The 14,956-nt window shown below is 53.2% G+C and overlaps 1 protein-coding gene across 1 annotated transcript; it reads right to left on the reverse strand.

Moving 5' to 3' along the window:
• Window positions 1-64: 64 nt before the first annotated feature.
• usp54a (ubiquitin specific peptidase 54a) lies at window positions 65-13,991 on the reverse strand. The gene is made up of 19 exons (XM_030106329.1): window positions 13,851-13,991; window positions 12,904-12,996; window positions 12,540-12,674; window positions 12,351-12,464; window positions 11,953-12,035; window positions 11,281-11,383; window positions 11,055-11,201; window positions 10,833-10,982; window positions 8,477-8,645; window positions 8,082-8,282; window positions 6,255-6,389; window positions 5,180-5,813; window positions 4,607-4,923; window positions 4,393-4,512; window positions 3,968-4,103; window positions 2,903-3,759; window positions 2,748-2,836; window positions 2,554-2,658; window positions 65-1,429 (listed from the first exon to the last, which is right to left on the reverse strand). Exons 1-19 carry the CDS (start codon window positions 13,953-13,955, stop codon window positions 1,373-1,375), a joined length of 3,750 nt encoding a protein of 1,249 aa, XP_029962189.1. The 5' UTR covers window positions 13,956-13,991; the 3' UTR covers window positions 65-1,372.
• Window positions 13,992-14,956: the final 965 nt, after the last annotated feature.

The following is a 14,956-nucleotide window of genomic DNA, read 5'->3' on the forward strand; positions in this document are numbered from 1 at the left end:
ACCGTCGAGAGTTAACGAGCCTGCATCTGTTTAAAAGGACGAAGGGAAAAGTCAGAGACATCCGGGCTTTTTAGACTCTTTAATCCTCTCTGTTCGTTCCACTGCGTAGAAAAATAAGCATCAAAAATAGATGAAAAGAAAGAAGAAGAAAAGCCGGCAGGAAAACTCCTGACTGCTCAGAAATGTTCAAACCTACGAGGAGGAAGCTGCTCATCTGGGGGTGTTTGATTCTGCTTCCCGGAGCGCCAGGCGATCAGAGGAGCAGCAACTCCCCGGGAGGAGCAGCTCCTGCAGAACTTCTTTTAAAAAAAGGAACAAAATGTAGAAATTTCTATCATCAAAACTAAAAAAAAAAAAAAAAAAAAAAATCATCCCAGGGGGCGGAGGCGAAGTCCTGCTAACAACACAGGCTAACGTTAGCTAACAGCTACAACAACTACAACCCCAAGTGAGGAGGAGGAGGAGCTTCCTGGCTTGTTTCTGCTGAGTCATGTTTCTACTGGACTCCGGATCATGACTCAGCAGAACCATCATCAGAAACGCCTCTGATCCCCCACAGCGGGGTCCTCATGGACGCAGTCAGCTGACTGCATGGTAACCATGGTTACGCATCTTTCTCACAAACTGACTCAGCTTTAATAAGTTTTCCAGAGAAATTTTCTCTAATTAGTGTTTTTGATGTTTCGGAGAAGATCTTGTTTTTGAGTAGAGCGGGTAAAACCTTGAAGCATGACTCAGCAGTAAAAATGAAACAATCACTAATTCCAGTTTCCTCTGCACCTGAACGCACCGTGCGCTGATTGGCTGATTGACTGTCCACACACTGTCTGATTGGATCTGAATGGGTTTTACTGCAGCAGGTGGTTTTCTACAGGGGGCGGGGCCAGGCTGATAGTGTCCAATCAGCTGGCGGGGTGACAGCGAGTCACTGAGGCACTGCAGGACGGGCAGAAGGGGTGCGGCGGCGCCGCCGTGAGCTGCTGGCACAACGAGCAGCGCGACCTGCGCCCAGGAGGATTCTGGGAGCCGGTCTGCAGTGACTGATGATGGCGAGCGGGCCGGGGGTCCCAGACCGGGCCCCGGAGGGCCCTGTATTGGTCTCGCCAGTCGCCCTCCGGAGGAACGTCGAGGCGCAGCGGCTGGGTGGGCGGGGCTTCGCCCGGCATCCCGACGGGCGGACGGTGGCGGTGTCCGTTAGAAGTGGTGGCAGAGCGGCGAGGGAGAGTCAGGGTGGAGTAGAAACCCGACTGAGAACCTGATGGAGGAGCAGGACCAGGTCCGGGTCTGGGTCTGGGTCTGGGGAGGGAGGAGTAGGAGGCGGAGACAGGAGGAGGCGGGGCTCGGCGAGGAGCTCGAGGCAATGTGCCGTAACTCAGAGTCTGACTCCGGTCAGACCCCAAGACCTGCTGCTGGAGACCAGGTCCAGGTACTGGAGGAGGACCAGAATCAGGGAGAGAGAGAAAAAACAATCAGGAATAATTCTGTAGCACCGTCCTTCAACTGGAACCATCCCAGCTGAGAGGCAGTTTGCTGCGGTTCGATTCCCCTCAGCGGCGTGTGACTCAGCGTTACGCTGCTCAGCAACATCAGAATGAATGACGTGAAATTACAGTGAACACACACGAGACGCTTCAGACGGAGCGCGAGCCGGGTGGAGGTGGCACGGCGGCGTGAGGTGCCGTGGCTGTGAGGAGGTGTGGAGGTGTGTGGAGGTGCGGGGCCAGCAGGTTACCTGAGCGTCCCCAGGAGGAAGAGGAGGTGGAGGAGGTGGGCCGTGATGTCTGCGGGTGGGGGAGGTGCTGTGGAGGAGGCGGGGCGGGGCCTGAGGGGCCGAGGTGTCGGGGGTGGAGGGAGGAGGAGGGGGGGTGCAGGGAGGAGGTGCTGGGGCGGTGCAGCAGCAGGGAGGAGGGGGGGTGGGCGTGTCTGGAGGCCTCCTTCAGGGAGGAGGTGAATGAGGAGGTGAAAAGAGGAAATTGAAATTAAAACCATGAAAGTAAAACATGATGAACACAAAATAATGAAAAAAGATTCAAATGGATGACAGCTGAACAAAAACAAACTAAATAAGCGGCTGATGGTTCATTTTCCTCCAGAGCGTCTCGACTCCCAGTCCACATTCTCCTGGTCTGGCTTTACAGTCGAGTCACCGCAACAACAATCCAACCTGATAGTCTCCCATTATTAATGTTTCTGCACACACACGTGTGTGTTTTATTACAAAAACCACCAACGGCTCCAACTAGTGGCCAAACAGGGAAACGACAGGAATTCATTGAAACAGACATTGTCGACAAGAAGCTGCCGTGTAAACATTATTCCCAAAATTATGATTTCACTCCAAACTTTGTCATTCACTTTCACTTTTCTCAGATCAGTTTTCTTATTTTGAAAACCTGTGTATTTTTATTTACTTTCTCAAACAACTAGTATTTTTTTAATTATTTTTTTTTTTAGTATTTTTAAAAATTTACTTGAGATCCTTTAAATGCAAAATCTGAAGAAAGTGAGAAGGCGTGGATGTTGACCATAGTGTTGGTGTGGTTCCAGACTCACGTGGCTGCGGGCGGAGAGGCCGTCCGCCGGTCTCGCCGTGGCGCTCAGGCTGCGGAACAGGCGTCGCAGGTTCTCTGCGCTGTAGCTTTCGTCGTCACCGGGCGGCTTCAGAGGAGAAAATTCAAGATTTCCTAATTTGAAGATCTCTTCGAACTTTTGAACTTTGAGCAGAAGAAAAGAAAAACGAAACGCACCTGCAGAGTTGAACTCCGGAAAACGAACTTCTCCAATTCAGCGGTGGGGGTTTTCGACCGTCCAGAAGCGGAGAACGTTCTCCTCACACCTGAAACACACACCGGCTCAGTGTGCTGTTGTGTTTCTGGACATTTTGAACTCTCTGAGTTTTTACCCGTCTTGCTGCTGCTGGGCTGAGGAATCCCGCCTGGGCTGCCCCGGTGCATGCTGGGAGCCCGCAGACTGGCCTGATACAGTGAGTCCAGCTCCGACAGCTCCTCGCTGGGCTCCGGTTCACCTCCCGGTGCATTCTGGGAACCGTAGTGCCGACTCACGTTCGCCGCCCAGCAATCGACAGGGGGAGGCGGAGCTCTGGGGTCCCCCGGGGAGGGCGGGGCCCTGAAGTCCCCCTGAGGAGGCGGGGCTCTGGGGTCCCCCGGGGAGGGCGGGGCCCTGAAGTCCCCCTGAGGAGGCGGGGCTCTGGGGTCCCCCGGGGAGGGCGGGGCCCTGAAGACCCCCTGAGGAGGCGGGGCTCTGGGGTCCCCTGGTTGGGGCCAGTGAAGAGGGGCGGAGTCTCTGGGAGAGTAGCAGCCTGAGCTGATTAGTGCGGAATCCATGGCGTCTGATTGGTCCAGCTGTAGGCAGGACCAGTTCCGGTGTGCAGAAAGAGGCGGGGCTTGGTTGTGTTTCTTTTGAAAAGGCTCCACCCCCATCAGCTGACGCCCATCGCTGACAGGTGATGGGGTCCGGGAGTATGGGGGTGGAGCTTGTGCTGAAACGCTCAAATGGGAGGACTCGTCAGTGACCTTGGGGGGAGGGGGCGGAGCCAGGACTCCCGGGGAAGGGACGGGAACTGGCTGCTGTAAGCAGGAGTCCCTGTCGACCTCCCCGGGTGAATCTGTGGGGGGACAAGAGGAGGGGACAGAGGCAGGGAGGGGCTTAACCAGACAGGTGGCGGGAGGCGGGCCCTGCTGGTCCTCACTGGAACGTGATTGGTCCGTCAGAAGTAGTCCGACCGAGAGAGGCTTCTCACTGCAGAGAGAGAAAGAGAGAGAGAGAGATAGACGGCCTGTCAGACATACTTTACAAAACACAGCAGAGACGTTCAGGGACAACAGCTTTCCTCTTTTCCTTTCTACACCGTTCCACCAAAGACAGCAGCTGATTGGTTGATTGTCTCTCTGTTTATAACTGGATACCAGCAGCTTCTCGTGTCACTTTTCCGCTAAGAAACTGGTACCTGGGCTCTTCCTGGAGCTGCTGCCCCTCCTCCTGCCACTGCATGCGCTGCTGCAGGCTGCGGGCTCTCCTCATGCAGCGCTGCAACCGGCTGTGATTACTAGCTCCGCCCCCGGCCGCCGCCGGACGCAGTTTGACTGTGTTGCATGTCAACAGAAAATACAGAACAGAAAGAAAAAGGGACAACATGAGGGAAACAAAGTATGGATTTATGGGGGGGGAAACTGACACGGGGGTTCGGTCTGCATGAGGATGAAATGATGAATGTGGGTAAAATGTTGAATTAACACAAAAAAAAAGAAGAAAAACGAACAAACTGATAGCAGCTTTCTAGTCTGAGCCTGAACCTGTGTGTTTGTGTGTGTGTGTGTGTGTGTGTGTGTGTGTGTGTGTGTGTGTGTGTGTGTGTGTGTGTGTGTGGCTTACAGACGGCTTCGTTGACGGCGGACAGCGCAGCAGCAACTTCGCCCACTTGCTCCAGACGCACTGACTGGTCGAGAAGAAGCTCTGCCTCCGACACACAGCGCTCAAAGCTGTCACCTTTACCTGCATGTATACACAGGTGTTATAGGTGTGTGTGTGTGTGTGTGTGTGTCTGTAATGTGTGTGTGTGTCTGTAATGTGTGTGTCATGTCTGTACCCTGGATCTGCAGCTGGTCCAGGTCCAGGTACTTGCTGGGTCGTGGGTTGAAGCCGAGCGCCTCCTCTTTCTCCTTCTCCTGCCTCCTCTGCTGCTCCTCCTCCCTGGCTCTCCTCAGCACCTCCTCCTGCAGCTCGTCGAGCTCGCTGCGGCCTGCGGGGGGCGCATGAGGGCAGGCTGGATGCTGGTGGAGGACAGCTGTCTCAGGCGAGAACTCACGCAAACGCCCCCTGCTGGACGAGCTGTGAGTGCCGCTCCTCCAAGACAGCCCCGAGGAAGAGGAGGAGGAGGAGGAAGGCTTCTTCACAGCACTGTCCCTGATGGGGGGTGGGGGTGGGGGGTGGGGGGGGCACACAGACCGGTGAACTTCATTGTGTTTGTCTGTGCTAACAAGATTCATCTGTAAAACCACTGGGTGGCACAGATGACATAATCAGGGAATCAGAGAAATTACATCACCAGGGGGAGGGGCAAATCAAATGACATCATTAGGGGAGGGGTCAGTGAAATTACATCACTTGATGAGGGGCCATGAAGATGAAGATGACTAAGATGACTATGCTGATGACTCACCTGTCTCCTGCCTCCATGCTGACGGGACTGCTGCTGTTCCTCTCGCTGCTCTCATAGCCGCTCTCCATCCTCTGAATGAGCCGGGGGGGAGGCGCAGGAGGCGCAGGAGGCGCAGGAGGGCCTGGCTCTGAGCCTGCTCCTTCTCCCCTGCAGGAGGCGGCAGGGAGTGTCCAGAAGCATCTGGGCCCAGCTGATGTGACCTCCTGTGCAGGTCCTCCGGAATCGGACGGGGGGACTCCAAGGGGGCTGTACCCCGCCTGGCGCCTCCTCTCGCGGCTGAAGATGCTGTCGATGTTGAGCGCCTCCCTCCGGGGCCGCCATGTGGGCCGGCACCTCCCCGAGGAGCTGCACCTGGACTCGCTACTGCTGCTGTCTGCTTCCCAGTCGGCAGAGGAAGAGGAGCAGGGAGGAGCAGCGGGGCCGGCGGGGTGGAGGAGGTGGTTGATGGAGGAGATCTCCGTGGAGAGGACGGCAGCCGGCAGAGAGGACGAGGAGGACGACGAGGACAGTGGGCGGCTATGCAGGAGGTGGTGCATGGTCTCCTTAAAGTCTTTCAGACGGCTTGTGGACGAGGAGGACGACGAAGACGATTTGGGGAGGTGACGAGGGGCCTGCTGCTCCTTCAGTGTCTCTCCTGACAGGATGAGGAGGAGGAGGAGGAGGTGGAGAAACAGACGGAGGGAAGGAAAGTGGAGAAGGAGGCATGCACAGAAAAAGGACAACAAAGTTAACATAGTTCACCGAGGTAAACAGGACATGAGGAAAAACATCTTCAATAAACGACGAAAAGTGAATTAAGATGACATGAACAAAAGAATTAATGAGTGAAAATGAAGCATCACCAGATTTTAATTGAGTCTGGTGTACCTCAGGGTTCTCGGTTTGGCCCACTGTCATCCAACAATACCAGATATATTTCAGTAAAAACTTTCCTCATAGTGATCGTTTATTTCCAAAGCATTAAATATTTCAGAGGATCTTCATTCAAAAAAAAAGATTTAAATCAGTGATCTCTGTTCACTGATTGGTTCTTCTAACTGTCCCCACCCCCTGATCAGTCCTTAGCTCCGCCTACCCTCGCTGTGGTACCCGGCTGATGGAGCTTCGCTGTCTGGTTTGGATCGTCGGGGGCGGCTCGAGCTCCGCCTCCTGTCCCTGGCCCCACCTCCTTTTGTACGATATTGGTTCTGCTCGCCGTCCGCCACGTTGCCTTCATGACGAGACAAGACGACGTTCACGATGACACCAAATCAAACATAATGAGAGCAACAGAGGAAGAATGAAGGAATGTGATTGGTCATGACAAAAGTGAAATCAAAGATGTGAGTGAATAAATGGGTTTGTTTCTGTGTTCAGCTAGAATCTTGACCCTGATTAGTTCAGATAGCCGGTCCATCATCAAAAAGGAGCATCCCCTCGTACTTCCTCCAGCTCTTCTGGGGGGACTCCAAGTCCCTGCCAGACCAAACCAGACATATAATCTCCCGTACAGGTCCTGGATGGACCTTGGGGTCTCCTTCTAGTCGGACGTGCCTGGTAAACCTTCAATGGGAGGAGACCAGGGGGCATCCTAACCAGATGAAACTCCGCAACTGGCTCCTTCACAATGTGGAGGATTAGCAGCTCCACAAATCTCTAAAGTCCTGACTCTATCACAAAGCGTAATGCCCCATTACCCCAAGGGAAAAAAAAAAACATTTCAGTCACTTGTATCCTCAATGTCATTCTTTCTGTTAAGATCCAAAGTTCATCACCATCGGGGAGGGTGAGGGTGTACTGACAGCGAGCTTTGCTTCACAGCACAACTCCCTCTTGACCACAACAGTCCGGCACAGTGATGCATTAATGTAGCCTCCTCTGGTACATGGGAGACATTCTCACAGAGGTGGGAGTTGAAATCAATTCAGACAGAGTCCCCTCACTATGTATTTGGGTCTGCTGGGTCTAGCCTGCAGTCTTCCTCACCATCTAATCCATCTCACCACCAGATGGTGATCAGTTGAAGCTCTGTACCTGCCTTCACCCAAGAATCCAGAACAAATGGTCTCAGGTCAGGTAAAACAACAACAAAGTCTATCATCGACCTGAGACCCAAGGAGCTCTCGTACCAAGGACACTTGTGTTAGAACCTGGTGTGCTCTTTCCAGAACCTCACCAACTCACTCCAAAAAGGATGAATGCCCTGAGCAGCTGTTTGGTCTATGAGCGCAAACAACAGTCAGAGTTTTCCTCTCTGCCACCTGAAGTTTCAGGGAGGTGATCCTCTGAGCCACTGGGACAAACACCAACTGCGTTTCCACCAGCCGGGAGCTTGTGAGTATCCTCACAGTCGCCTGGCTCCTCTCACCCCGTGCAACACCTGAGTGCAAAAAAGACCATCCCTCATCAAGGAGTATGGTTCCAGAGCCAATACTACGTATGGAACTGTGTCCAACTGTATCTTGTCCGTACCTCTCAACCTCCAGCACCAACTTCACCCCGTGAGCTACTTAGTCATCAGGTACTTGCTGGTAAACACCAACCCCAGGCCCGGCTCCACGGGTGTGCCCCAGTGACCCTTGTCCAGCAGAGTACATGGGAGTCTGTTTCCTTTTCATGGGTGAGATTTGGTTGTGTTTGTCTGGGCCTTCACTTCAGACCAGTCCACCTTGGATGGTCCTGCCAGGAGCATGTGTTCTGGACAGCTTAGCTCTGAAGATTACTAGACCACTTCATCCACTGCTACAAGGCCAGAGTACAGGAAGGGCTTCTGTAAACCACTGTCTGTGAGCACTTTGACATGTACCGCTTTAAAGCTTTTGCATTCTGAGTTTAATCTCAAGTGTTGTGATGGTATCTGAACATGAAGAGGACAAAGAGGTGTGTCTGGAGCACACCTGGACCCCCTGTGGCTGACACCCACCTACGGAATCCAGGCTGCGGAGCGAGGCAAGCGGGGTGTGCGGGGCTCTGTCGCGGTGCTGGAGGAAGATGACAGTTCCCTGGGAGTCGGAGGAGTAGTGACTGACCAGGGACTCATGGTGGGAGTGGGAGGGCTGTCGGTACGAGCAGCTCTCCGTTGACGAGTCGGTGCGAGTGTCGCTGGAGATTGACGGCTCCCGGCCTGGGCGGTGGGGAATCAGGGAGTCGGGGTGGAGGTCAGAGGTGAAACACACATCAACAGCGGAGCTGCAACAACAGCTTGAACTGTTCCTCCCGTTTGTAAATCCAGGATGCAGAGGGCCACTGATGGAGGTTTACTAACCTGTGTGTTTGCTGCTGTGCTACTACTACGACTCCTAGCTGTGTTGTAGTTACCCGAGTCTTCGCTGTCGTAGCAGGCCTTGTGGAGGTGGTGCAGGTCGAGGGGCGGCGGCAGGTCCTGCACCGACACCGGCGTCCCCCGCGGGTCGGCGTACAGCAGGAGCAGGGGCTGGTAGTGACCTTTGATGCAGCGTGAGACCACGTCCTTCCACTTTGGACCGATCTGCAGGGGAACCACAGACAGAGTCACCTCCGTGAATGAAAAGAACCAAAACCACGTGTTCAGTCCAACCAACAAATCTGAAGAAAAGCTGCGAGCATCACGCTTCACCTGTTTATTTATGACCTGAAGGTCACAGCTGTTGTAGTCTTCACCTCCACTTCAATCAAACTTAGTGCTATAAAATCCACATCAGTTTTTAACAGCTAATAAACGTATCATACTGATGAAGTCAAACATTCTGTAGGAGCCTGGATGGGAGCCAAGGTGAAGGGACTGCATAGAGGCTAAGCACGGCCCTGTGCACGTCAAACACAGAGGATATAACAGCCTTAACAGAGAACACTTCCGGAGATCAGTCATGTGACACGTTAGTTATTTTCCTTATACAGGACAGCTTGCTGCCTGAGTAGTCCGATCTGCCTCGTTATCCAACACCAGACACTCGGCATTCAGCGTGGAAACATCAGGCCTGCGATTGTTATTTCTGCCTGATCCACCACAACCACCCAAACCTTCAAGTCAGAACATCTAACCTGGCATCCAGAATCCACAGCCACCATCGGACTACAGACAGAGCGTTACCCCACCTGGAGCCGTCCACCGAGCTCAGGTCAGTCAGGCTGGGGAGGAACTGTGCACGTCTTAGGTTTACTGATCATCAGACCAATATGAGGAACTGTATATCAGAGGTTTGAGCCACTATGGGTGTGACTTCAGCCTTCAGAACGTTTCACTGATGTGACAGCATGCCATTACAGTTCTGACAGAGGAACAAATACTTTCAGGAAAAAAAAGCACATTTTTCCAAGAACATGTTAAAAAGTTTCTGATAACATAGAGATGAAAATATGGGGACTTTCCACGGACTTTCCAAACTTTACCTGAGCGATGGCCCTCAGCGTGGAGCCTGAGGTTAGCTGACGGCGTCAATCTTTGAGCGAGAAAAATAAAACGTGGTCTGCAGAGGCTCCTCGGCTACTCAGCTGGAGGAACTCCCCTGCAGCTGCAGCAGGTCTTCATGTGTCCGACGCTTTCACCCTCCAAACGGTTGATCCTGCTCAGCCGCCGTCCGCCACATTAAACTGTCCTCCAGCGTCACGACGGACGATTCACCCCAGAATGTGTGTGTGTGTGTGTGTGTGTTTGTGTGAGAGAGAGCGCACGCGCAGGGGAAAAAATGTGTGTGTTTGTTTTAGAAGAAGAAAGAATGAACAGTGTGGGCAAAAAGTGTCGGCTGCTCTGTGGAGGACGAATGTGTCCAGACCACACCCTCAAAACTGAAATCTGTCCCACTGCAAACCCGAAAACAATGAAGGGAAATCCTCTGTTTTTACTACCGGAGAGGGGCGGACAGGGAGAGAGAGAGAGAGAGAGAGACAGAGAGAGGGAGAGAGAGAGAAAGAGAGAGAGAGACAGAGAGAGGGAGAGAGAGAGAGAGACAGAGAGAGGGAGAGAGAGAGAAAGAGACACACACACAGAAAGAGAGAGAGATCTAACAGTTGGGGGTTTGGGGCTGAGCAACGTGTGTGAATGCTTGGACAACCGAGATGGAAATGCGACGATGGTTCAGATGGATCACATGGATCACATGGTTCAGATGGATCATATTGATCACATGGGTCAGACTGATGACATGGTTGAAATAGGTCAGATGGGTCACATGGTTGAGATGGGTCACATGGTTCATATTGTGAAGACTTCGCGCAGGTCTGATCTGGAGGAGTTTTGGCTCTGAGACCTTCATTCAAGGCGTTCATCAGGGTCCAGTTCCCTGTAAGACCCTGAACAGGTTCTGGTAGGGGCAGAATCCAGTTTCCAGGGCTCTTCATTCACCATGTCAGCACATCACCTCAGCCTTTGATCACCTCCACCAGGTCCAGATCAAACGCGGTGCCATGAAACCCTCCTATTCCACCTCCGCTTTCCAGGTGGAGGTCTTACAGGCGAGCTTCAGGAGGACAGAACCTCCTGGTGAGTTCTTCTCATGGCTGCTTTGCCTTTTGAAGGTCAGACTGTCCCCTCAGGGAGTTTGGTCTCATGTTAAAGCAGAGGAATTGCTTCAGATCCTCCAGGGTCCCTGCAGTGGGACAGGAGGACTCTGGACCAGCACACAGTGGGGGGCCACTTCTGAAAACCTGAGGACAAGACTGCGGACGGGGTACGGAGGAATCAAACCGGGTGTCTTACCTCTTTGACATGTGCATCATCGAAGTACATCCACCGTCTGATCTTCGTCTGGAAGAAGAAGGTGGAGTAATGTTTCCCGTAGTAACACACCATCCCCACCAGGTAGAGCTCCGAGCTCCGAGCCTTCTCCTCCGTCACCCTGTAGAACAGCTACACACACACACACACACACACGGGTCAGCACGAAGACACTCACTGAGGTCAGCCCCCCCCACTACGTACATCTCCCAGTCTCAGGCAGGTTCCCAGAGTGTGGATCACGTCCTCGGCCAGGTCCGAGTGGTCCGAGTCCCAGACCAGGCCGATGGTGATGATCTCTGGACTGTTGAGGAGGACACGAGCCATCCGGAGCTGCTGGCCGCACTGACTCTGAGGAGGAGGGGGCAGAAACATTAGGACGTGTGTGTGAGTGTGTGTGTGTGTGTGTGTGTGTTGAAGGACTACTCACTGGACAGTTTCTCAGATCACCCATGCTGGCGTTTCTCAGCAGCTCTCCGAACATTCCAGGTGTGGCCTTCTCCCTGGACTCCAGCATCTTCACTGCTTGATTACTGCGGAAGAGGAAGAGGAGGAAGAAGAGGAGGAGGAGGAGGAGGAGGAAGAGGAAGAGAAGGAGGTCGAGGAGGAGGACGAGGAGGAGGATGTGGAAAAGAAGCCGGGGAGCAGAGCGAGAAGCCATGTTGACTCACTTCAGCATCATGTAAACCAATATGATCAATGAGTGTAGCGTTACTATGGCAACCACAGTAAATGTTCCAGAACCAAACTTTGAAGGGGATGATCACCTCAGGATCAATACTGTATTTAGAATAGATGGCGTGTGTGTGTGTGTGTGTGTGTGTGTGTGTGTGTGTGTGTGTGTGTGTGTGTGTGTGTGTGTGTGTGTGTGTGTGTGAGTGTGAGTGTGTTTGTGTGTATTCAGGAGTGCTGATGAAGAAAGTGATTAGCTGGTTGCCGTGGTGACTCAGGAGCGTTACCTAGCGACAGCAAGGCGAGGGGGCGTAACCTGAACACACACACACACACACACACACACACACACACACACACACACACACACACACACACACACACACACACACACACACACACACACACACACACACACACACACACTTACCACAGGGAGGTGGTGGAGATGTAATGGACCATCTGAATGAAGGGCAGAGGGTCCGACGAGGCTCCACAGCTGCTGCACACACACTGAAACACACACACACACACAAACACACACACAGGAATTCAGGCCCATTAGAACACACTGCATGGATGGTCAAACAATGTCGATCATTATGTCACAGTGTGGACCCTCTGGTCACTCGCTTGAGTCTGAGTGTGAGAGACCATATGGAGTCAGGTCATGAAATCTTTCTTCGTGTTTGTGTGTGTGTGTGTCTGGGTTTGAGACTGGATCATGTTGTCAGTGTTTGTGTGGTGTCGTCTGTCTGCGAGGCTCGACTCATGCGGTGAGTCTGTCGTTTGTTTTCGTGTTCGGTCGCCGGGCTTCAGTTTGCTGACCTGTTCAAACAGAGTCATGGCGAATTTCTGGTGAGGGATGCAGTGGCGAGCCGTGCAGATGTCCTCTTTACTCTCCTCTGCGATGTGAAAGTGAATCCTCATCAGGATGTTCTCCTGCGCGCGCACACACACACAGATGTGAGTGCCTGTTGAGCAGGCCGCTGCAGCATCACTTCCTGCTGTTCTTACGAAGCACTCGGCAGCGTCGTCCATGATGCCGAGCTGGAAGCGCTGCTCGTCCTGGAAGGTTTTGGCCAGCGCGCTGCGGAGGACGTCGGACGGCAGCACGGTGTCGCTGCTGTACTGGAACTGAGCGAAGATACTCTGAGGACAGAGGTCAGAGGTCAGACGCCTGAGGTCACTACAGGTTAGAAATCAATCTCCAGAAGCCAGGGGGTCAAAACCAAATGCTGCGACCATAAGCCAGAGGTCGAAGGTCAGAGAACAGACATGAGAAACCGTAAGACCAGCGTTACGAACGAAGGCCTGAGAGCACAGAACGAAACGGAGCTCGATGGACGATCGGGGTCCAGGTCAGGGGTCAGGGTCTCACCTTCAGGGCGCAGAAGATGCAGGAGTCCTCCATACACCTGTGAGTGCTGAGCTGACGGAAGCTGCGGCGGAAGATGTCGAGGTGCCACAAAACCTGGAACACAGCCAGGAGAACAGAGGTGAAGACGGACATCCGGAAGATTCCCCACGAGTGCAGGGATCGAGGTCAGGGTCACGCTCACGCCAACAAGTCTCTACGAATTCAGAAATCTGGATCAGGATCCGGAAACAAGACACAAACAGCCAAACCGCTATCAGCCGGGCAGCTCCGTGTGTGTGCCGCTATACTGTCGGCTCAGTGTGTGTGTGTGTGTGTGTGTGTCCCCTGCCTCTGCAGCGTCAGCTTTTTGGGTGTGTTTGTTTTCGCCATCCTGCCCCCCCACCGACAGCAATATGGTCCTGCAGCATACAGCAGTGTGCAGGACACACACACACACACACAGGTATAACACAGAGTTGGGGGCTGACGTCAGGTGTGTCTGTGTATATACTGTTGGCTGAGCATACGTGTGTGTGTGTGTGTGTGTGTGTGTGTGTGTGTGTGTGTGTGTGTGTGTGTGCACGTGTGTGGGCTTTGGTTAAACTCTGTAATGAGTGTTTAAGCTGCATCAGCACAGACTCGACTCAGTCTGGACCTTCAAATTACAGCCTCCTCCTCCTCCTCCTCCTCCTCCTCCTCCTCCTCCTCCTCCTCCTCCTCCTCCTCCTTCTCCTCCTCCTCCTCCTCCTCCTCCTCCTCCTCCTCCTCCTCTAACCGTCAGCAGGGAATATTATGCGTCGCGCAAAGTGACTTAAAATCAAAAATACGTGAGAAAAGTGTTCTCAATCGAAACGGAATCACAAGGAGGTGTTTATACTTAAAGAGGTGAAAGGTCAGTGGTGCATTCAGGGACTTACGGGAGGTGTTAATACATAAAGAGGTGAAAGGTCAGCGGTGTGTTCAGGTACCTGCAGGGCGCTGTTGAGAAAGCAGCTGTTCTGTCCCGGCTCGTTGCTCAAACCTTTACTGGGAGCGATGGAGGTCATGGTGCGAGGGGTGAGGATGCCGGGCATGCCTCCTCCTCCTCCTCCTCCTCCTCCCCCTCCTCCTCCTCCTCCTCCACCGCCACTGCTCCCTCCGCCGTTCGACGCAAAGTAGTTCCTCTTCCACGACATATCCCTCCGCCTGGAGCTCACTTCCTGCGGCGCTCAGCTTCCCGTGGCCCGTCTCCACGGAGACATTTCCATCTCCAAGGCTGGACGAGGGCCGGAGGAAAGAGAAGAGGAAAATCCAGGAAGCAGGCTCAGACTGGACGAAGAGGAAACGTCCATCCAGAATCCAACAGGCGACCTTCACTCCCAGCCCAAAAAAAGAAAACACAACAATGAATAACAAGAGCCACTAACCTTAAAATCCACTTTTTAACAACATGAGGAAAAGATAAAGACAAGCGTGACAAAAAGTAGTAGCAACAAAAAATTAGTCAAATCAGACACAAAACCCCACCTGTCCAGGTACTGCCCCGTCTCTTTTACCCCCCTCCCCTCCGGCCTGGAGTCAGAGCTGCAGAACGGCACGGGGCCAGATCGAAGAATTAGAGCTGATTAAAGTTCCCACTGTGTGTGTGTGTGTGTGTGTGTGTGTGTGTGTGTGTGTGTGTGTGTGTGTGTGTGTGTGTGTGTGTGTGTGTGTGTGTTTAAGCCTCTGTAACAGCCTTTTTGTTACATAACCAGTTTTCCACCAAATCAGTGTCACACTCTCCACAGCGGTTCGGATGTGCGCCGCCGATCGTGAGCTCACTGAAACTTGTTCACAGAAACGCAGACCGTCCGCAGACAGGCAGAGCGCTGCCGGCAGCTGCATCACATGTCCATCACTTCATGGATAAAGAGGCACACCGTCATGGAAACTGATGTCAGAAACACGACACTGAATTTGTAAAAACTGTAACTGAAGGAGGTCATGAACGGATCCCTGTGGGACGCCACCCAATGACACGCCGCTCTGTTAGACCCCGTTCAGTGTGCCAGTCTGGAAGTTACCAGAGGACTGCGTTGAGACTGGTCTTTATTTC

Source organism: Salarias fasciatus, chromosome 13 (assembly GCF_902148845.1).
Source record: "Salarias fasciatus chromosome 13, fSalaFa1.1, whole genome shotgun sequence".
Taxonomy (NCBI): Eukaryota; Metazoa; Chordata; class Actinopteri; order Blenniiformes; family Blenniidae; genus Salarias; species Salarias fasciatus.